The sequence below is a fragment of the Podarcis gaigeae genome (genome assembly GCF_964106915.1).
Source record: "Podarcis gaigeae genome assembly, chromosome: 17".
In the NCBI taxonomy this organism is placed as follows: Eukaryota; Metazoa; Chordata; class Lepidosauria; order Squamata; family Lacertidae; genus Podarcis; species Podarcis gaigeae.
In genome coordinates, this window is record NC_139694.1 from 10,360,007 (window position 1) to 10,382,198 (window position 22,192).

The 22,192-nt window shown below is 44.6% G+C and overlaps 1 protein-coding gene across 2 annotated transcripts in view; it reads left to right on the forward strand.

Moving 5' to 3' along the window:
• Positions 1-22,192, forward strand: part of PIGG (phosphatidylinositol glycan anchor biosynthesis class G (EMM blood group)) — a 57,751-nt gene that overhangs the window by 25,398 nt on the left and 10,161 nt on the right. For both annotated transcript variants that reach the window (XM_083719032.1, XM_083719033.1), the window contains exons 11-12: positions 5,445-5,754; positions 17,236-17,399. In XM_083719032.1, the coding sequence (XP_083575158.1) occupies positions 5,445-5,754; positions 17,236-17,399 (474 nt within the window). The remainder of the gene's footprint in view (positions 1-5,444; positions 5,755-17,235; positions 17,400-22,192) is intronic.

Genomic DNA, 22,192 nt, shown 5'->3' on the forward strand with positions numbered 1-22,192 from the left:
TGGGTTCCAAAAGAACATTCACAATCTGGAACAATCACTTCTGGGTTTGCGGCATTCGGGAGCCAAAAGGTCCCAAGTTCCAGGGCATTTGGGATTCAAGGTACGACTGTACTGCAAAAATTTAACTATCTAAATATGCAGCAAGTCATCAACATTATGACTGTGTGAGACCATTCTTCCAAATAGTACACTTTCTTTTGTTAATAACAAAATTTCTACTTTCTGTTTTCAACATTTATTTCCCCCAACTTATTATCATTATGATTATTTATTAAATTTATTAAATCCATAGATCTCAGGGCATTCAGCTTATCAGATGACAAACACTTAAGATACGTGTACTTAAGGTAGCATAGGGCAAAGCACTTTGCAGCTTTCTCTAGTATTTGATCATATATTAGTAATTTTGCTTCTACAGAAAAGAGGCAGATTTTTTGAGTCTGCAATTCTTTGTGTGCTTATCATGGGAGAACCTCCCTAAACAGAATGGATTTTACTTCCTAGCAAGCATGCTTAGGACTGCTTTGTGAATTTCATAAACACAGCAAACGGTATACTTTATAAATAATGCATTTCAGACTGATAAAGCTATAAAATAAAGGTAGGGTTTATGAGAATGTTAAATATTGCATATATTTCAGTTCCTCCCCCAAACTTGTTTTGGCAGGGATGGGTGAAGAGAGAGAAACCAATAGGTCCTTTTAAAAAAATAATGATTTCAACATTTTCAGAAAGTTTAAGTCTCTGTTATGTAAGATTTGCAGCATATTGATAGAATAGGTATTCAGCGCTGAGAATAGAAAATGGAACTCATTTAGCTATTTAATTTAGGATTGTATCCAATATTAGTCATACTCTGAGTAAACTCATAAAAATAGGCCAATTAATTCCAGTTGGTCTACTCTGAGTAGGACTTAGTTGGATGCAACCCTTCATTTAAATGACACATTTGTTTATATGGGTTGATTTATTAGTGGCATGTTTACTTTAACTTTTTGGTGGATGTTCCTTAGGGTCAAATGTTTTTCTTTCTTTCTTGAAACAGAACAGAAACGTTATAACTGCTTCACTTGAAACGAGAGGGTATTTTTTAATGCAATTAGAGTAGTGAATAACTTCTTTTTGAAATGCCTACCAAAAACCTTCTTCTGACAGCTTAAGTGCAATCAGCATTTTAATTCCAATTATCACAGACTGAAATATCATGTTGTTTTTTTAAAAAAATCTCTTATCATAGAATTGTACAGTTGGAAAGGGACCCTTTGGTAATTTGCTTAAATTGCTGGTCTTTGGTAATACAGTGGTTTTCAAGATCTCTTTAGATAATGCCAGAGAAATGTTATGCTATCAACTGGAGATGTGAAGGTGCCTTAAAGATAATGGAGTTTGCTAACTGAGCAAGGTTCGGGATACACACACACATACATATACATATATACATATACATATACATATACATATGTATGTATGTATTCCCTACCTGGGGGACGCAGGTGGCGCTGTGGGTTAAAGCCTCAGCGCCTAGGACTTGCCGATCGAAAGGTCGGCGGTTCGAATCCCTGCGGCGGGGTGCGCTCCCGCTGCTCGGTCCCAGCGCCTGCCAACCTAGCAGTTCGAAAGCACCTCCGGGTGCAAGTAGATAAATAGGGACCGCTTACCAGCGGGAAGGTAAACGGCGTTTCCGTGTGCGGCTCTGGCTCGCCAGAGCAGCGATGTCACGCTGGCCACGTGACCCGGAAGTGTCTCCGGACAGCGCTGGCCCCTGGCCTCTTGAGTGAGATGGGCGCACAACCCCAGAGTCTGTCAAGACTGGCCCGTACGGGCAGGGGTACCTTTACCTTTACCTTTATTCCCTACCTGCCCTTCACCACCAACGTCCCAGGGGGAATTGCTATAGTATAAAAAGACAATACTAAAATCCGTTAAAGCCAACCAACCAAACAAGGAACCTTCCATTTTAACATGGAGGGAAGCTATTTAGGGGGGGAAATAAAAACAAAAACACTTCCTCCCTTTATTTTTTACCGGCAGGGAGTGCTTTCCAGTTTTTTGTTCACATTCCCTGTTCATTTTGCCTGTTAGCAGCCTCTGCATAATTAGCCGACCTCTTGAGAGTTTTTGAGAGCAGGAAGTTCTTCTTCTTGTGTGCTTGCGAGGGGTTAAAATTGGCTGCAGCCTCAGGCTTCTATCCTTATTTATCAGTGTGTGTGTGTGTGTGTGTGTGTGTGTGTTTTAGGAAGGTGGAGGGAGAGAGGAAACAAAGCCTGCAAACTCTTCAAAGTACAGTAGTTGAGCATCCATTTTGGTGAACATCTGCAGCAAACCCAGAAGTACTGGAACGGGTTACTTCCGGGTTTGCCGCACGCACAGAAGCACAAACCGCTCTGTGTGTGTGTGTGCGCGCGCGCAGAGTGTCCCTTTCGTCGAGCGTCCAGGCTCCGGAATGGATCCCGGACACAAAACAAGGTACCACTGTATCTGTAAAGTTCATCGGTGCTTACCCCCGCGAAGCTGTCCAGCTTTTGTTCACCGGTATGTTGCCTTGTTGAAACACATATCATGAAGTTATTATAATCAGTGTCGGATTTACGTATAAGTTAAACTAGCTATATCTTAGGGCCCCACTCTCTTGGGGCCCCCAAATTTTTTTAAAGAAAAAACAAGCCTGGATGTACATTTCCAAAATATAAGATAAAAAACAAATAGAACAGAACCTACATACAGTTAGAGCTTAATAATTATTTCATTATTAATATACTTCTTAATTGCATTTCACTATTAATATACTTCTTCTTAATTGTATTTCAGTTCAACACTTAATTTGATAAAATACATATTTTGTTATGTGCAAATGGCTTTAGATACCTATTAGGTCCATAAATTACCATATAGCATATATTCAACACAAAAAAGCAGCGACAATTTGTTGTTGACAAAGGACAGCTGGACATATAAAGGGCCCCATTACCTTCAGTAGCTTAGGGCCTCATCAAACCTAAATCCAGCCCTGATTATAATACTGGTATGGCAATTTATCGCACACCTCTGGTAGCAGACGAGATGCTTTGAATGTTAGCATTACTTCTACTTCCTTTCAGTGTTCAGGACGGTGCGCAGGTGAGTTCTGGACACGCCACACTGAGGCATACCAGGCCTCTTCACTGCTCCTCATGAATGCAATGGGAGCCTAGGACATGCTGGCAGCTCAATGGCAGATATACAGGTTTCCTCAGCAGATAAGCCAAAGTTTTTCTTGGCAATAAAAAGTTTGAAAGCCCCTGGGTATAATGGGTTTGGCTGCAGCCATTGTTGAAACCGGCGTGTGATTTTAAGTCTAGTTGTTTAAAGCTCCGACTTCTCTCGCCTTTTCTTGCTCCGATTCCCCAAAACCATTAGAAAGTGCAATTCATCAGGTAATGGTGGTTTACAGAATAACAGGTCCTTTATGCACCCCGGTTGTGTACAAAAATCCAATTCCTGCTGATGTTCAAAAGGCATGTGAATAGTGGAAATCAGCCCGTCAACACCTTCCCCTTATTTTTAGCCCTCCCATCCCTCTTGAGGTATTTGAAGGAGTTCAGCAGGGGTCTGATTGCCTTCAAATTCAACATCCTCCTTCAAAGTGATTTCCAGAGAAAGAAAGGGAGATAAAGGCCCTGTGAGCTTGAGTCAGCTGTTCATTTCTTTGCCTGGGTGCTGGGCGCCAACTCCAGTGAAAGACACCACTGAGAACATGGTCCTTGGATGCAGGAATTGTTATTCCATGCACTATTTTTTTGGGTTTAACTGCTAAATCACATGTTTTTATATAGATTTGATGCTAAGACTAGTACTCTTTACCTCTAATATTGTTTCTATAAATTGCTTGTCATTAGCATTCCTTGGGGCGGGGGTCCTGTATCCCAAGATTCTGCTATGAGGGGTGGGGGGGTAGACCTCCCCCCCCCAAACCCCTGGATCCAGCAAGTGTTAAGATATAAGTCAGGCTAGCTTCCTGTTGAGGCGATTGCCTGGGCGATAGTCCATTAAGGGGATCAAAGGAATGGGGCTCTGTGCTTGGTGCAGGTACCTTACCCCAGTTTGTGGGTAGTTGGAAAGACAAAGCTGGGGATGAGAGCAAAGAGTTGTCAGTGATGTGAGCTTAGAAGCAAAGCAGCAAACTGGGAACTGAGAGACAGCCAGCTGTGGCTTTGGGGGAAGCAAGGCCCTCTTGGGTGCAAATGCTGTGAACCCCTTAAACAATATAACAGAAAGACACCACAGTCTCCGCTGTGCCTCATTCCAAAGGAAACCCAGATGCTGGGTAAGTGCCTGGTACCCCTGGAATTTCGCACTGCTCGCTTGGATAGTGGGGTGGCACGCAGCAATACTTTTTGCACTGTGAGTAGGAATGGTTAGGATCGCACTATAAATTTCTAGTCCTTACCAATGGAGATGTGATGGCAGGTTATGAAATAAGAGGTGAAATGACCCCAAATCTTTTAAACACCCACTCTTTCAAAGTTTGAACAGACTTTGGACGGAGCTGTTGAAACTTTGAAAGAGTGGGTGTTCCAAAGATATGGGGTTTACTCAGAAAAAAATCCTGCTGAGTTCAGTGGCCATTGTTTTTTGGTGAATGTGCACAGGATTGCAGCATTAGGTTTCGTCATGGGAATAACATCTCCATAATGGATATAAAGGCTCCAGATTTTCATAGCTGAATAAACATACAGGGTTATGGTTGAGAGTTGTAGAACAGGAAGTTCTGAGGGGAAATTTTACTCAGCATCCCATCAGGGTTCAAAATCAGCAGGGCGCTAGGCACATTTTGTGCCTAGAGATTCTCCATTTGCGAGTACCTCACAGAGTCTGGGTGCCATTTTTTGCACCTGGCTGACACTCAAGGATTACTGAAATGTATGTGCTTTGAAGACAAAATATTAAGGGGTTTTAACAATAAATTGTAGAGTGTTTTGAAAACTGAACTATTGTACCAATATTTTTTATTGTAAACACCAAATTAACAATTTCTGTTAACAATGTGATGTTAACAATGTGTCACTTACATGAATTGCATATTAATTCTTGCTTATAATAATAAATAAAAAGTGTTGCTGACCGCCCCACCCCGTGACGACTAGACATTCTGTTTGGGTGCCCACAACCCAAGTCCCAGAAGCCATTTGGCTTCTATCCCAATTTCTAACACTGCATCCCATGGGGGTACAATCCACCAGGAAGATTTCCACAAAGAACTCTGATTTATTCCTGTCACTTCTTGTTAATGTCTTGTTCCATTGGTAATGGCACCCCAAAACCCATTGCCTTACTTTGCTTCCTGGATGGGCCTCCTTTGGACTTTTCATTCCTCCAGGAATATTTATTTATTCTAGTTTTAACAGAAGCAGATTTTTGGACCCATCAGATGCTGAATTTGTTCTATCTTTTCTCTCCCATTTTAGGGGCATAATTGAAGCACGTTTCGTCTATGTCTTCGTTCTTGGCATCGTCTTCACAGGCACCAAAGACTTGCTCAAATCTCAGGTTCTCTCGACAGACGCTAAGACAAAGTTTATAGGATTGTGGGAAATCTACAGTGGGTTGGTCCTGCTGGCTGCGCTCTTACTCAGGCCTCACAACTTGCCCGTGTTGGTCTTCTGTCTTCTCATCCAAGCCATGATGACAAAGTACGTCTGGAAGCCTCTGGAGTTTGATGCAGCTCAGGTTACCATCATGCATTACTGGTTTGGACAAGCGTTCTTCTTTTTCCAGGTAAGCGCATATTGTCTTCAGAAGGAACGTACTTCCTCGGTTGTAGCCAGTTTCTTGTTTCAGTTCAGATGCTTGCCTCTTAGGCGATAAACTCTTGACCAGGAACTAGGTCTACATTGAGAATGGAATTTGGACACAGGTTGGCAGGGCCCATTGCTGCAGCTGTTGTTATCTGCACACATGCCATTTCCCTTGTGGGAGTGGTTCAAAGAGTTAAAGAGGCCAGATTCATCTATGGTGCCTCCAGTTGATTACAGTGATACCTCGGGTTAAGTACTTAATTCATTCTGGAGGTCTGTTCTTAACCTGAAACTGTTCTTAACCTGAAGCACCACTCTAGCTAATGGGGCCTCCCGCTGCTGCTGTGCCGCCAGAGCATGATTTCTGTTCTCATCCTGAAGCAAAGTTCTTTACCCGAGGTAATATTTCTGGGTTAGCGGAGTCTATAACCTGAAGCGTATGTAACCTGAAGCGTATGTAACCCGAGGTACCACTGTATTTCTGCCCAAAAGTGATCTGGGGCCAAGATACTTCAGGGGAGTACTTCTTCCTATCTGCAGGACTCTTATGACTCGGTACATCTCAGTTTTATGTGGTGGTGGACCTTAAGAAATTTGCTTGAGGGAGACCAGAATCATCAGGTTCTTTTCCATGCAAGTCTTTGGCTTGAAAGAAACCCATGTGGTAGTCCTTTTTGGACTTCCAGAGAGGATTTAAAACCTTCCTCTTCATGTTTTTTTGTTTTTGTTTTTAATATTTTAATATTTTAGCAAGCTGATCGATGGTTCGTATTTATATTTTGTTTACTGCTTAATGCTCGTCAGAATTAAATTTTTGTTTTTCACTTGCTGGACCGAAAGGCAGTTTATGGAAATGAATTACTGGGTGTTTTGTGTAGCATTGTGGCAGCCTTGGGTTTCTAGGCAAGTTCTGTTTTCATTCAAAGCATTTAAAAAGACCTCTTGTTTCTAAAGAGACTTTAAGCCACTTACCAAGAAATTTCAGCCATGGCAACAATGGCCAGATCTTGCCAGCTTTAATTCAATTTATGAAAATTCAGATTGAGTCCTTTTCAAAGGTTAATTGTAGTTCTGCTTAAATGGATTGTTCTGCTTCTTCATATGGAAAGCAGAGAAGTGGCATGAAGAATTTCTGTAGTGGCTATTGTACCTTTGTACTACAAAAATGTTTGCCTGTGGAGACTGGCAATTAAGTTTTGAAGAACTGAAAGTCCCAAAATACAGATGATCCTCCTTTATAGTGGAGAACATACTAATGTGTGTGGAATACTTGAAGTGTATGTGGTTTTAGGGGAGGGGTAGTTCCTCTGGTGGAGGACATATTGTGCTACTTCTGGGATAGTTCTTCCACCTTTGATCCCAACCCTGCACTCACCTTTCACCTGCAGCTGCCAGAAACTGTCAGCATATGACAGCGGCCACACCTTGGGAAATTGCTTTGACTGGCTGGTTAAACCAGATGAGGTTAGCTGATAGGTCTCAAACATTTGATGATTTAGGCATGCAAAGACAGGCCTGGCAGATTGAACAGACTAGACCAAAGGTGTGGGTCGAATAGTCAAGAAAGTGGTTTCTACACTTGTAAGGGGCAGATGGGGCTTGTCAAGTTGGAAGGGTAGCCCATCAAGGAGAAGAAAAACTGACCCCCAACCTCTGCTGCCTTGTGGCTATACTCATTCATGAGATCAGCTTCAGGAGTAAACCCTGAGGAAAAATCTGAACCCACTACCTTGTGGGACATCTTCAGGAGAGGAAAAGGCAAAGGAGTTGTTGTTGTTGTTTAGTCATTTAGTCGTGTCCGACTCTTCATAACCCCATGGACCAGAGCACGCCAGGCACTCCTGTCTTCCACTGCATCAATTCTTCGGCGATCAGCCTTCTTGATGGTCCAGCTCTCACTTCCATACATCACTACTGGGAAAACCATGGCTTTTACTATACGGACCTTTGTTGGCAAGGTGATGTCTCTATTTTTTAAGATGATGTCTAGGCAGAGGAGTTAACACTACACAAATCCAGAGTGGAGTCCCTAAAGCAGTTGGATGATGTCTCGTATGCCTCCTTCCAGCAACTCCTTCAGTTAAGCTGGTACCAGATGTATTGCTCTGCTTTCCTTTGGATGACATCAACATGGTTGAGAAGGGACTTCTGAGAAAGGCAACCCAGGACTTCCATAGACACTGCCCAGGTTTGCGCGGCAGGGAGATCACTTTGGTGCTGCTAACACAGCAAAAACAACACAGAAGGCAGCAGTTGTTACCGGTCACTGCAGCTACAGCAGGCGCTGTGATTCTCCAGTCATTGGACTTCGCCCCCAGAGGCGCACTCCATTGTCTTCTTGAGACAGATGGATGCCAACAACAGCATGAGGAAACGCTCTCTGGTGAATTTCTTGCATGCAAATTCACCACTCAAGTTTTTAAAAGAGGAAATGGGGATTTGCATCCCCTCCACCTGTCCGTCAAGGCACTCAGAACACCTTCTAATAAAATACACGTTCAAGCCAATTCAGAATACTTGGTACAGGATTAGTGGTTCTGGCAACGGAAAGACACCCCTTTATTTTTTCACACCCAATACTTGTTCTTTAAAACCTGTCCTGTTTCCTACTGACACACTGCTAGGCATACAATCTCTTTTGGCTTTGCTTCACTATTAATAGAAGTCCATGCCCTGCACCCAGAAAAGTCATTAAACACTGCCCCCCCCCCCGCCTCCATGTTAAAAGAAGCTTGAGCGATTAACAGGCAGTCGGTCTTCATAAAATAGTTCATGTGATCAACCCTGTAACTGAAATTGGAAACGCTTTTAGAAGCCTCAGGAATACTATTTTTGGAATACTCTCAAATTAAACTCTGTGTTGCCATTTTCTCTTAGCTTCTTGTGTAGAACTGCTGGCAATTAAGCAATGCTGGTGAGATGCATATGGTTTCTTTGCAGACTTTCTGTTGCATTAGAGGCTATAGTATATTGGTAGAGTCTTGGTTCATACTTTGGTTTAATTGAATTATCCATCCATGCACCCCTCCTGCGACAGATTGGCTAATGATCCTGAAGTTCTGAGGCAGCAAGTACGAGTAGCTTTTAAAGATCCCATTAAAACCTAATGAAAAGTACTGCTTATATACTTCCCTCCATCTCCCTGTACTTATTTAACGCGAGCTTCCTTTTAGAAAGGAAAGCCTTAAGCTTCTGAAATATTTGGAGGCCTTGCGTTTACAGTGGGGATGTAGGTGTGTGTAGAGTTTATAGGGTAGACAGGAGGATGTCTGCACACCAGACTGCTTGGATGGGATCATGGCGGTGTTAACAGGATACGGTTAGTTCTTAGGGATTGTTTACAGCAGGACCCAAACCAATGGATTCAAGTTACAAGCATGGAGATTCTGGCTAAACACCAGGAAGAACTTTCTGAGGGTAAGAGCTGTTTGACAGTGGAACGAACTCCCTCAGAAGGCAGTGGACTCTCCTTCTTTGGAGATTCTTAAGCAGGGGTTGGCAAGGTTTACCGGCCATGGGCCAGATCACTCCGGCGGAGATCGTCCGTGGGCCGGACTGGCACAGTGCGACACCAAAAATTGCATCTGCGCATGTCTGCCATAAACCACTTCTGTGCATGCCCAGATAGCGGAAAACGTGCTTGCGCAGAAGTGATTTTTGTCATCTGGACATGCGCAGATGCGATTTTCGGTATCTGCCCGTGCGCAGACATGATTTTTAGCGCCACTTGGGGAATTCCCGCACCGTGCTGCACCACTTTAGCGCAGCGTGAGGGGGACTCGCCGAGCGGGAGGCTCGGTTCAGGGGCGGCTTGTGGGCCGCATCCAGCCCATGGGATGCACGTTGCAGACCCCTGTTTTTAAGCATAGGTCAGTTGGCCATGTGTCATGGATGCTTTAGTTGAGATTCCTTCATTGCATTCTACGATTCCCATCAAGGCCCCTCAAGGAAGCATATTTAATGTCTCAGAATATCACAAGGTTCTTCCTCTGCGGACCTCATGGACTTCGGTGCATAGCTTGTCTTTGCATTTTCCTTGGGCTCTGAGGGCCTTCTGGCAGTTCCCTCACTGCGAGATGTGAAGCTACAGGGAACCAAGCAGAGGGCCTTTTCGGTAGTGGCGCCCGCCCTGTGGAACGCCCTCCCATCACATGGCAAGGAAAGAAACAACTATCTAACTTTTAGAAGACATCTGAAGGCAGCCCTGCTTAGGGAAGTTTTTAATGTTTGGTGTTTTCCGCTTTTTATTATTAATATTTTGTCGGGAGCCGCCCAGAGTGGCTGGGGAAACCCAGCCAGATGGGCAGGGTATAAATAGAAAATTATTATTATTATTGGGGCGCATGCCATAGTCCTAAAGTGGGTAAATCTGAGGAGAAATCTGATTTAAGAGATTAAAGCTTTTCCTGGCTGCAGAGAACCTTCCAACATACACTTATTTGCCCGGGAAGCCTCTCGTATCGGCCATAGAGCCCTGGAACACTCCAGAGAATGTTCCGGTGTGTTTCAGGGCATTATTTCAGGTCCTACATTATTACAATCTGCTGGGCCTCCACAGAGCCCCAGATGAACCGAGAGTGTGCTACAATGTGCTTAACCTTTCCCCGTGGCTGCACATTGCAAGGGAAGATTAATAATAGCTGTTGGCAACCGGTGTTTCAGGAAAGATTGCCCAGCGTTATTAATCTTCTTTGAGGAGCCTCGATGAGCGTCTGAGGAATTCCGAGTTAAACATAAGGACATAAGATGAGCCTGTTGTTCAGGCCAAAGGCCCCCATCTAGTCCAACATCCTATTCTCACAGAGGCCAACCAGATGTCTCTGGGATTTCTGCAAGCAGATCCTGAGCCCAACTGCACTTAGCAACTGATATTTCAAGCATTTGGCCCTCCAGCAGAGTTAACTCTGAATTCCCTGAAATGTAGTTTGAAAGATTCTTCGCCTTCGGTCCCGTGATTCTGGTTCTTGTGCCTGAGACTGCACTTTAAATTGTTTTGCATGATGTTGCAAGAACTCCCATAAGAAATTGGAGCCTATTTCGTTACTTGATCTGAAGCTTTACCACCAAGTTTGGAAATACGTGTCTCAGAAATAGATAGCAGTTCTGTTATGTACTGAAATTCTCACCCTGGGCCAGCAGGGGGATACTGTAGATAGTTTTCACTCAGGTCCACATATGCAAATAAGGGATTGAAAGTGACGTTCAGTGATTGGATAGTTCCAGAAAGTGGTTACTGTTGCGTTGTAGTGGAGCTCTATATAAGTAGGCTGGCTGAATCCTTCAGTTCAGTTCTGTTCTGGTCTGTGAATAAACAAGAGCTGTTTGAAGAATCGCTGTGTCGTCTGATATGTTCACCCACAACTTAACAAGTTCTCTACCGTAACTTTTTTTTCAGGGCTGTGGGATGGCTTTGTATTCCTTCCATCTCTTTTGTTTTGCTCTCCAGGCAAGGAGATACAGGAGGTTTTGCCCTAGGTTGAAGAACTCTTTAACTGCCACCACGACTCAACCCTTTCGTAGATGCTTAGCACTGATAGTCCGTTGAAGTGTTTATCTCTGTTTTCCCAGCTGGCCAGGCTGCCATTTTGTATTGGGGAAGAACAAGTGAAGCTCATCGCTTCTGGGGTGTGTGAATTGGGACAGTGGCTTGTAGGGATATGCAAAGAATATTCCCTTCTAAGATTGGAACGAATCACCCTTCCATTCCTTTTCCCCACTTGTGTCGTTTGAAATTCTTTGCTACCGGGGCAAGTCTGAGGGCAAGGACTGTCTTAGGACTGATTTTTGTAAGCTGCTATGAGAGCCATTTCCAGTTAAAAGGCAGGGTATAAAGGCTGTATGTAAATAATAAACACACACACACATATATATATTAGTGGGGTAGGGTGAACTATTTATTCAGAGAAGAGTTTTTATTTTATTTTTTAGTCGTCTAGTCGTGTCCGACTCTTCGTCACCCCATGGACCAGAGCACACCAGGCACTTCTGTCTTCCACTTCCTCCCGCAGTTTGGTCAAACTCATGCTGGTAGCTTCGAGAACACTGTCCCACCATCTCGTCCTCTGTCGTCCCCTTCTCCTTGTGCCCTCCATCTTTCCCAACATCAGGGTCTTTTCCAGGGGGTCTTCTCTTCTCATGAGGTGGCCAAAGTATTGGAGCCTCAGCTTCACGATTTGTCCTTCCAGTGAGCACTCAGGGCTGATTTCCTTCAGAATGGATAGTTTTGATCTTCTTGCAGTCCACGGGACTCTCAAGAGTCTCCTCCAGCACCATAATTCAAATCATCAATTCTTCAGCAATCAGCCTTCTTTATGGTCCAGCTCTCACTTCCATACATCACTACTGGGAAAACCATAGCTTTTACTATATGGACCTTTGTTGGCAAGGTGATGTCTCTACTTTTTAAGATTTATTTTTTTTAGTGTACTGTTATATTGCCATCATGGGAAGCACCATTTGGATTTGCTGCCTTGCGTACCATAAACACTCCATCTCTGGCTCTGCCTTCTGAAAACTAACCAATGCCTGTGTTTGGCACTGTTGATCATAGGAAACTGACTCGTAGCTTGTTGGATTATATGCCCACCTAGCCCACTATTGTCAACTCCGGCAGCAGCTTTCCAGGATTCTCTGGTAGTGGCCTTTCCCGTCACCTGTGACCTGAGTGTTTTAATTGGAGGTGCCAGGGATTCAGCCTGTGACCTTCCGTACATGCTTTTTGTGTGGTTATGTGCCAGAACAAACCTCTTGTTTGTGCCACATCCACCGTGCGTAGAGGAGGAATGGAGAACCTGTGAGCCTGCAGATGCCTCATTTATGCTGTGGAGCATAATAATAATAGTAATAGTAAAAATAATAATTTATTATTTCTACCCTGCCCATCTGGCTGGGTTTCCCCAGCCACACTGGGCAGCTCCCAACAGAACTTTAAAAACAGAATAAAACTTCAAAGATTAAAAACTTCCCTAACAGGGCTGTCTTCAGATGTCTTCTAAAAGTCAGATAGTTGTTTATTTCCTGGACATCTGATGGGAGGGTGTTCCACAGGGTGGGCGCCACTACCAAGAAGGCCCTGTGCCTGGTTCCCTATAACTTTGCTTCTTGCAGTGAGGCAACCATCAGAAGGCCCTCGGCGTGGACCTCAGTGTCCAGGCTGAAAGATGGGGGTGGAGACGCTCCTTCAGGTATACTGGGCCGAGGCCGTTTAGGGCTTTAAAGATCAGCACCAACACTTTGAATTGTGCTGGTACTGGTTGACATGGACCCAATGTGTGCATGCTTGTGCTTATAAGGCAAAGGGTGGATGAATGCTGAAACAAGCCCCAAAGAGTTGGTGTGCAGGCCTGCATTTCAGGCTCTAATTGTGACTGATATTGGCATGGGTGTGTGCCAGGGCTGGGCAATACAGTGGTGCCCCGCAAGACGAATGCCTCGCAAGACGGAAAACCCGCTAGACGAAAGGGTTTTCCGTTTTGGAGGCGCTTCGCAAAACGAATTTCCCTATGGGGTTGCTTCGCAAGACGAAAAAATCTTGCGAGTCCCCGCGGTTTTTTCCTGCTTTCCCCCCCTTTTCCTAAGCTGCTAAGCCGCTTAACAGCTGATCCGCTGATAAGCCGCTTAACAGCTGATCGCTAGAAGCCGCTAGACCGCTGTAGCGCTAATCCGCTAAGCTGTCAATGGGCTTGCTTCGCAAGACGAAAAAACCGCTAGACGAAGAGAATCGCGGAATGGATTCTTTTCATCTTGCGAGGCACCACTGTATATCGTCCAAAACTTGTTTGAAGTACATATCGTGATATCGGTTTCATAGTTTTTGACCTCGCAATATACTGCAAATCATGATGTGTGTGTGTGCTATGCAAAAATCATAATGTGGGGGGAAACGTGAAGCCAGCCAATGTCTCTTTATAGCTCTATCCTAATTTCAGACATTGTGATATATCGCTTTGTGGCAATGTTTAGCTGGTGATATGTCATGAAGTTGAAAACCAGGTATCGCCTATCCCTAGTGTTTGCACAAGCTAGGAAGCCACAGATTTGTCCTCCTTCCTACTGGGTCCTTTGTGGGCTTCCTCTCAAAAAGTAACACGAAAGTAGACGTTGAGTTTTGTTACCGTACAAACATTGTTGTGTTTTGCTTTTAGCCCGTTTCTGTCTACCTCTTGATATAGAACCTAGTCGCCATTAAAAATTACTGTTCTGTTCCTTTTGTTTCTAATGCATGTTCAAAAATTTATAACGAACAAAAGAGAACATTTGTCTGGCCACTTAGGCCTCCCGTTGCAGTAGATAGATATTGTGTGGCTGCTTCCTTCGCACAATGCTTCCATTCTGGCGGTTTGTCCTCTCCCGAATACAAATTTGTATACGCCTCTGAGCACCGGGCAATGGCTTTGTGAAGCTGGCATCCTCTTGGGAACAGAATTCGCGTAGCACAGCGTAAATATTTAAAATGTAATATCTGCACAGTACACTTTACCTCAAGGTATGCCGCGCTCTAAACTGCAGAATCAAATAAGGAACGAAGAACAGATTCGCTTCGAGCCTGGGGAGTATATAAAATCTTTATATAAAGAAAACTAAAAATAAATAAGCCACTTGTTTGTGATTTATACAGAAGTGGTTCGAATGCCTCTTTTAAACACTGGAGGGATCTCATATTGTCCTTTATATCCCTGAGTTGACGACAACAACAATGGATTATCCCAGGGTTTTTTTCAGCTGGAACTCAGTTCCAGCACCTCTCAGGTAGGCACCATTGCCATTCTAAGAAAACACGGGAGGTGTTCATGGTGACTTCCAGTACCTCTTTTTCTAGAAAAATAGCACCGGATTATCCACACGGGACATTTTTTAAGCCACACGAGAGCTGAAAGGCCAGCACATGGTCTCCCGCCACTGCCTGACTCTCCCGGCAAACTGATGGGATCCATGAACTTTTTAATCCAGGCGTAGGCAAACTCGGCCCTCCAGATGTTTTGGGACTACAACTCCCATCATCCCTAGCTAACAGGACCAGTGGTCAGGGATGATGGGAGTTGTAGTCCCAAAAATATCTAGATGGCCGAGTTTGCCTATGCTTGTTTTAATCCCATAGTCCATAATATGAAGAGCAACAGTTAGTCGGTTCCCTGTGTGAGCTAGGACACTAGCAGATAAGAATGAAGAGCATGATGGAGGACTCTAGAAGGCTTAGATGTGACAGTTGTAGAGATCAGATCCAAATTATCTCCTCTCCAAGCTGCTATTTACTCCACATGGCAAAGCATTCAGGTACTCGTGATCATACATTTATGGTCTCTTCCCACCACCCCTGGTAAATAGCAAATGTGAGGGGGGATTTCAGTTGGGGAAAACTGGAAGAAAGGGTTAAAACCTCACCTTTTGCAGCACTGTGTCCATGGTCAGCATCGTCTTCACCACACACCTTCCATGTGGGTAACACATTTCCTGATACAAATGGTTTGGCCTTCAAAGGCTTCTGTTGGTGCACACACCTGAGACTTAAAGGGATCTTTGCTTATGTCTGTTTAAGAAATTGAGTGAGGTGCATAATATCTACATGGTGCCTAGGGAACAACTTGCACCCTAATATCAGCAAGACAAAGGAGATGGTGTTGGACTTTCGGAGGAAGAGAGGAGAACTAGCCCCGCTGTACATCTGGGAGGGCATTGTGGAGAGAGTCTTCTCGTTTAAATTCCTAGGAGTTTATCTCAGTGAAGAAGTGAAGACCTTACTTGGAAAATCAATACAACCCAGGTGGTTAAGAAAGCCCAACAGAGACTCCATCTCCTCAGAGTATTGCAAAAGAACGATGTCAATCAACATTTGATGATCTCCTTCTACCAGTCCACAATAGAAAGTGTCCTTTCATACTGCATCATGGTGTGGTACGCTGGTTTGACATCAACTGATAGGAAGTGCCTACAGAAGGTGGTGAATACGGCACAAGATATTATGGGCTGTCCTGTGAATCCACTGGGTGACATTGCGGAAGAACGTTGCCTCAGGAGAGTGAGGAAAATTCTCAGGGATGAGTCACACCCTGGCCAGCACTTTCTTGATCTCCTGCCCTCAGGCAGAAGATACAGAAGCATGGTTAGTTGCACCAACAGGGTAAATAACAGCTTCTATCTGTGGGCTGTTAGGCTGCTGAATGAAAAGATAACAACAGGGCAACTGACTTTTGGGTTTGGTGGGTCAGTAAATGAGACTAAGAGAGCTGAGTGGGTGGTGCTTGTGTAATCTTACTGTATACAAGTTGTACAAGTGAAATAAAGTATTTCAATTTCAATTAAAAGAAAAAGTCAATTCAATAATGGACAGCTTCCTGAGGTTGGGGGCTGATCGAGTCTCCAGGTCTCTGTTACTATTAATGGTCTTATTTCTTTAGGAAATTTATATTTTAAAAAATGCACACGCACACACATAAACGGTGTACTATAAGGGAAATAAAAAAGCATAACATATAGCAGAACATATTGCATAGTGATCAGTGGCCTTTTGTTGATGACAATAATGATCCAGGAATGCTTGGGAAACAGAAAGGTTTCTTAAGAATGCAGCAGGAAACATGATATAGTTGACACCTGTTTAATGTCTAGGGCTTGAGTGTGGAACTTCCAGTCTTGTGTAACGGGCCCTAGAGATGCTTTCCCAGGCCACCCCCTTCACTGACAATGCCACACTCCTCCTCCAATTCTTCTGCCTGGCTGGAAGGATCCTTGATCTATAATAATGCCTCTTACTGGATGGAGAGCTGTACCGTATTTTTCGCTCTATATGATGCACCCGACCATAAGACGCACCTAGTTTTAGAGGGGGCGAACAAGAAAAAAAATATTCTCTCCCTCTCTACGCAGCGCTCCTTCAGTTAAGCGGCAGGAGAAACTGAGCCCCTTCCATTTCTCCTCCCGCTTCGCTGAAGGGACGCTGCGTAGAGAGGGAAAGCTGCGCAGCACCTCTCCAGCGAAGCGAAGCCAGGAGAGCAAGAGGGATCAGTGCGCACTGACCCCTCTTGCGCTCCTGGCTTCAGCGAAAGCAATGCAAAGCCTCCGGAGCGCAGCGGGAGCTCCCGCTGCGCTCTGGAGGCTTTGCGTTGTTTTCACTGAAACCATGGAGCCTGGACTCGCTCCATAAGACACACACACATTTCCCCTTACTTTTTAGGAGGGGAAAAGTGTGTCTTATAGGGCGAAAAACACGGTGCATGTAGAAACCTCTGACTTCTCTGTGGCTGAATCACAGCCTCTGGACAGTTGCCCACTAGTCGGAGTGTTGCCCTTTGGGCTAAAAGTATTCCCTGCCCCTGGCCTGGGGGAAAGGTGTAAAGACAGAATTCTGAAAGGCCTCCTACCCCTTATGACCTCGAGATGTATCTTGGATACCTTTACCTCGCAGAATAGCTTTCAAATTTTCACTGTGTGGATCTAGCTGCTCAGTATTTTCCTTTTCTTCCAGGGCAACTCAAACAGCATTGCATCTGTGGACGTTTCGGCTGGCTTTGTCGGGCTTGATAACTACGTGGAAATCCCGGCCATCTTCCTAACTGGATTTGCGACGTACTCTGGACCTTTGTTGTGGGCCGTTCACTTGCTGTGCTATTTGAGCTCCGATGTGAGCAGGTAATTTGTGTGTTTGGTTTTTTTTTTTGCACTGACCGCAGCTTTATAAATACTGCTAAATGTTTAATTTCTTTCTGGCTGTGTGCTGAATGTCACAGTCCATGCTCCAGCGAACTTCGCAAGCCTAAGGGGTGAGCTGGAGACGTTTTGGCAAATGCGTGTTCTCAAAGTTGCGTGGGCCGAGATAATGGAACGTTTAAGAGGGCAGGACTGGCAGGCAAGCAGGAGGCTCTTTTTTGTTCTGCCCACTGATCCAGCAATTGGGCTTTTAGAGTCTGGCTGGAGAAAAGAAGTGAAAAACTACTGGTGGTTGGGGAGAGAATTCATGGGCAGGGGGGATAAACATACCTGCCTGCAGATTCTGCCTTGCAATTGTCCGCATTTCTCCCTATATTAGCATTTCAAAAAGGCTTTGTTGGCATCTGTCTGTCTCAAGAGACAATGTGTGCTGGTCCCATGGGTTATCCGTGAGGCAAGGTCCGAGTCCAGTCCGAGGTCGAGGGTGCAGTATGGAGGCAGTCCATCAAAGCTGAAGCTGGGTCCAAGGCAGGGACTCGGGGGAGGTCAGGAGCTCCCGCAACTTGGGACTGGGGCTGGCTGGCTTTTATCTGCCCTGAGGCATAGGGCGGCCCCGGTCCACAGGTGACTCACCTCTCCTGGCCTGGAGGTGAGCACTCCTCCTGCGAGAACTTAGTTCCCTCCGCCTCTCTGCCCTGAGCCTCTGCAGCTCAGGAGAGGCTTGAGGGTTACCGGACCCAGAGGCAACCTCAGCTTCCTCTGATGGGGCTGAGAGTGGAGCACCTGCAGGCAGTGGGTCCTCCATCACCTCAGGAGCCAGAGCAGACTCAGCTGGTGCCTGCACCTGAGGATCCAGTATAGGTGAGGACCCTTCAGGCTCAAGCCCCAGCCCCGGCTCAGCTGGTTCTGGAGGCGGGGAATCCTGCGCAGGCTGGGATTCCTCAGGTTCAGCCTCCGAGTCCGAATCCCAGGCCATCACACAATGGAGTGTTGACAGTGGAGTCAAACTGCTGCGCTGGCAGCACCAAAGTGACCTTTCTGGGATGCAGCCTTAGGCTGTGTGTATGGAGGTCCTGGGCTACCCAGGTGACAAAACCCCACTCCCACCCCGGCCTCACTGATGTGGTCCAAAGGAAAGCAGAGCAATACGTTTGGCACCAGCTTAGCTGCAGGAGTTGCCGGAAGGAAGCGTACAAGACACCATCCAACTGTCTTAGGGACTCCACTCTGGTTTTGTGAAGGGTTTACTCCTTAGCCTTTCCTTCTCCTGAAGAAGGCAGAGGAGGTTTAGTGTCAGAAGTCTGATCCTAAGGGTTGGAAAAGGTGTGCTTTCTTTTTCTGCTTTGGCTCAAAATAACACGAATGGGATATGGCAGGCATAGGCAAACTCGGCCCTCTGGATGTTTTGGGACTACAGCTCCCATCATCCCTGACCACTGGTTCTGTTAGTTAGGGATGATGGGAGTTGTAGTTCCAAAACATCTGGAGGGCCGAGTTTGCCTATGCCTGGGATATGGCTATGTGGTCAAGAGCATTGGAGAGCCTTGATTACGAAGATCCAACGTCTCCACACCTGTTGGCTTTTCCTGATTCAGAGTAGGAATGATGGGGAGCAGGGAGTGGGATGGCATAGCCTGAGGGCACTCGAGGTACCTTCAAGCAGCATCACCCAGTTGGCCTCTGTCCCTTCCTACCCTTCCCTGTTGGGGGTGGTGACTAGGGTTTTTGGCCTGGCCAACAAGGCCATCCAAAAATTGTAGGACCCTCCCAATATTGAGTGAATGTGTATATTCACAATATAAAGGGCTTGCGGCTGAATATGTATCAGCTTTTTAATATTGAGCACTGGTTTTGAAGCTTTCTCATTATATGTAAGCTAATTTGAAGCCGTTGGCGGGGCTTCCTGGTAAAAACTCTGGAGAATAGCAAACTCAGGAGACCTTGTCACTTTTTTTCCTTTTTAAAATATGGTAGTTAATATTATTTATATATATATATATATATATATATATATATATATATATATATATATATAAAATAAAATAATAAATAAAATCACCTTCCTCCCCTATAAGGATCGTCAAAGCTGCTTATGTTACAAGTATCAAATAAAAGCACTAATAAACTCCAAAGTAAAAACTAGACGACAATAAAAACGGCAGCTTACATGCTTAAAATGACAACATAAAAATTGCCATGTCAAACTTGCCACTACCCTGTAGCCAGCTGCAAATGCCTGGTGGGGCGTTTATAGTTTTTATTATTATTATTATATTTTATTATTTTCTATTATTTTAAAAATTAGTTGCCAAAAAGAAATAAGTACTTTGAGTTACATATTGGAAAAATGACTCAACTAAACAAATGTTTAGTTAATAACTTCATAATCTATTTTACAGCAACTTAAAACATTAACTTAAGATGACTTGACAATTAAGAGAAACGTATTTACAGTATTTTTAATTAATTTGAACTATGTTAAAATCATTTAATATCGGCTCCAGAAGTAATGTTCGGACAAGTCCTAGTGGGATGAAAGTGTTTGTTTTAAGTATATAATCTCCATTTTTTTAAAAACAACGCAAACAGTTCCTATTAAAACTTAGGACGAACAACAGCAACTGGAAAATTTGGCAAAAAGATTAATTGCATTACATCAGAATGACAAATTTTCCTGGCTGGACTGCTTGATTAAAGAGCTGCAAATACTGTTCATGTTCTTAAAATAGATTCTTAGTTTAATTGGTTGTGTTCCTTTTAGTTTCCTAAAGCCTTACTAGATGGGTGAATTTCGCCCATATGCGGTGTAGTTCAGATCCTTTAAAAGGAAAATACCCCTGTTGAGGTATTGCCACTGACTAGCTAATTCAATCCTTGCAGCGACAGTCACATTAACACCAGTTTTTAAAAAATGTGTTTTCATTCCAAAACCTTTATATAGCTAAGTAGAAAAATACCCAGGGGCAGGAGAGGTAAATGAACAACAGCCACATGGCAATGCAAAGAAGTAGACCGAGGGCCCTAAAAGGATTCTGTTAAGATGCAAGTCATAATATAGTGGTACCTCGGGTTAAGTACTTAATTCGTTCCGGAGGTCTGTACTTAACCTGAAACTGTTCTTAACCTGAAGCACCACTTTAGCTAATAGGGCCTCCTGCTGCTGCCGGAGCATGATTTCTGTTCTCATCCTGAAGCAAAGTTCTTAACCTGAAGCACTATTTCTGGGTTAGTGGAGTCTGTAACCTGAAGCGTATGTAACCCGAGGTACCACTGTAATGTGAAAATATGTGAATGGCTAGAGATGCTGTGTAGTTAAAACATGTTGGTTCCTTCCTTCCTTGGTAATTTGTGCCATTGGGATTTCACGTGGAGACTCAGAGCTCAAGCGGGGACCTTAATTCTTACACCCAGAGTATAATTTAAACCAGGGGTCAGCAAACTTTTCCAGCAGGGACCTGGTCCACTGTCCTTCAGACCTTGGGGGGGGGGTGGACTATATTTTTTTTTTGGGGGGGGGGGAATGAACAAATTCCAAAGAATGAACAGGGTGGAACTCCCTGTGTCTTTCCCAGCACAGGTTCAGCCTGACCAAGGCAGTGATCCTCTTAACAACCTGCCAGGTTGGTCGCCATTATTTCCGTATTGCCGATTCCATGGGTGGGCAGGAGGGACAACATGAGGACTGAGGTCTTCCTGATTCCACAGTTCAGCCACTTAGCCTCTCTGCCTCACTAGCACACAAGCTGGGAAAATCCTGACTTGCCAGAGGTTATATTAAGAGAACAGGACCTGCCTTTGAATTACTGCCAGGTTGCTGTGATTTTCGCTTCAAAGTAGAGATTGGCTTATCAGTCTCACTACTGCCCAATATAAAAACCAGCGTTTAGGCCTGTGACAACCATTACTTGCTCAATCCAATGGCTAGTGTGTTCAGCGGCACATCATTTTGTTTACCAAGTGCTTTGGTATTGCGTCTCTACAGACTTAGCAAGCACCTACTGTGCATCAGAGAGATTGCCTGTGTGCCTGTAATTCTGTTTTGCATTACAAAACCTACAGCACATCCCCCCCCCCACTCCTCCTCCAACCCTTTATTAAACTTAATAAGCTGTTTTTTGTGCAGTACACAATTCTAGCGCCGGCTGCAAAGCCTGCATAAATACGTCCTCCCAGGACGCAGAGGCTGTGTTGTCAGAATCCCTTAACAGCCGCCACAGAATCACAAGTGTTATTCATGGTAAGGTTCATGCTCCTCACGCAGGCAAGGAACCTGGAGAGCTTTTAGCTGACCTTGGTTCATCAATAGGCTAACATTGGAGAGGGAACAAACTCCTGATAAAGCACAGTGTTCAAGAGGATTCACTTTAGTTCTCAAATTTCCTTGTATTCTGCAGCCTCCCTCTTCTCTCCCTCCCCCCACCAAAGTGTAGGGATCTAGCTGGAATTTGCAAGGAGATTGTCCTTATGAACACTGATCAATAAAAATATGTAGAACTGTACAAGTTGGAAGGGACCCAAAGGATCATTTGGTCCAACCCCCCTGTAATGCAGGAATACGGGGATCGAACCTGCAAACGTTACCAGCACCACGCTCTAACCCACTAGGCTCTGTAATGCACTGTACTGTAAGCTTCTCTGGGAGCCTTGGCTGAACTGTGGCAAATGTCTCCAATAAACAACGGCGACACCTGCCTCCTAAAATAAACCCAGCCTATAGGTATAGGGTGGTGCTGTGGGTTAAACCACAGAGCCTAGGACTTGCTGATCAGAAGGTC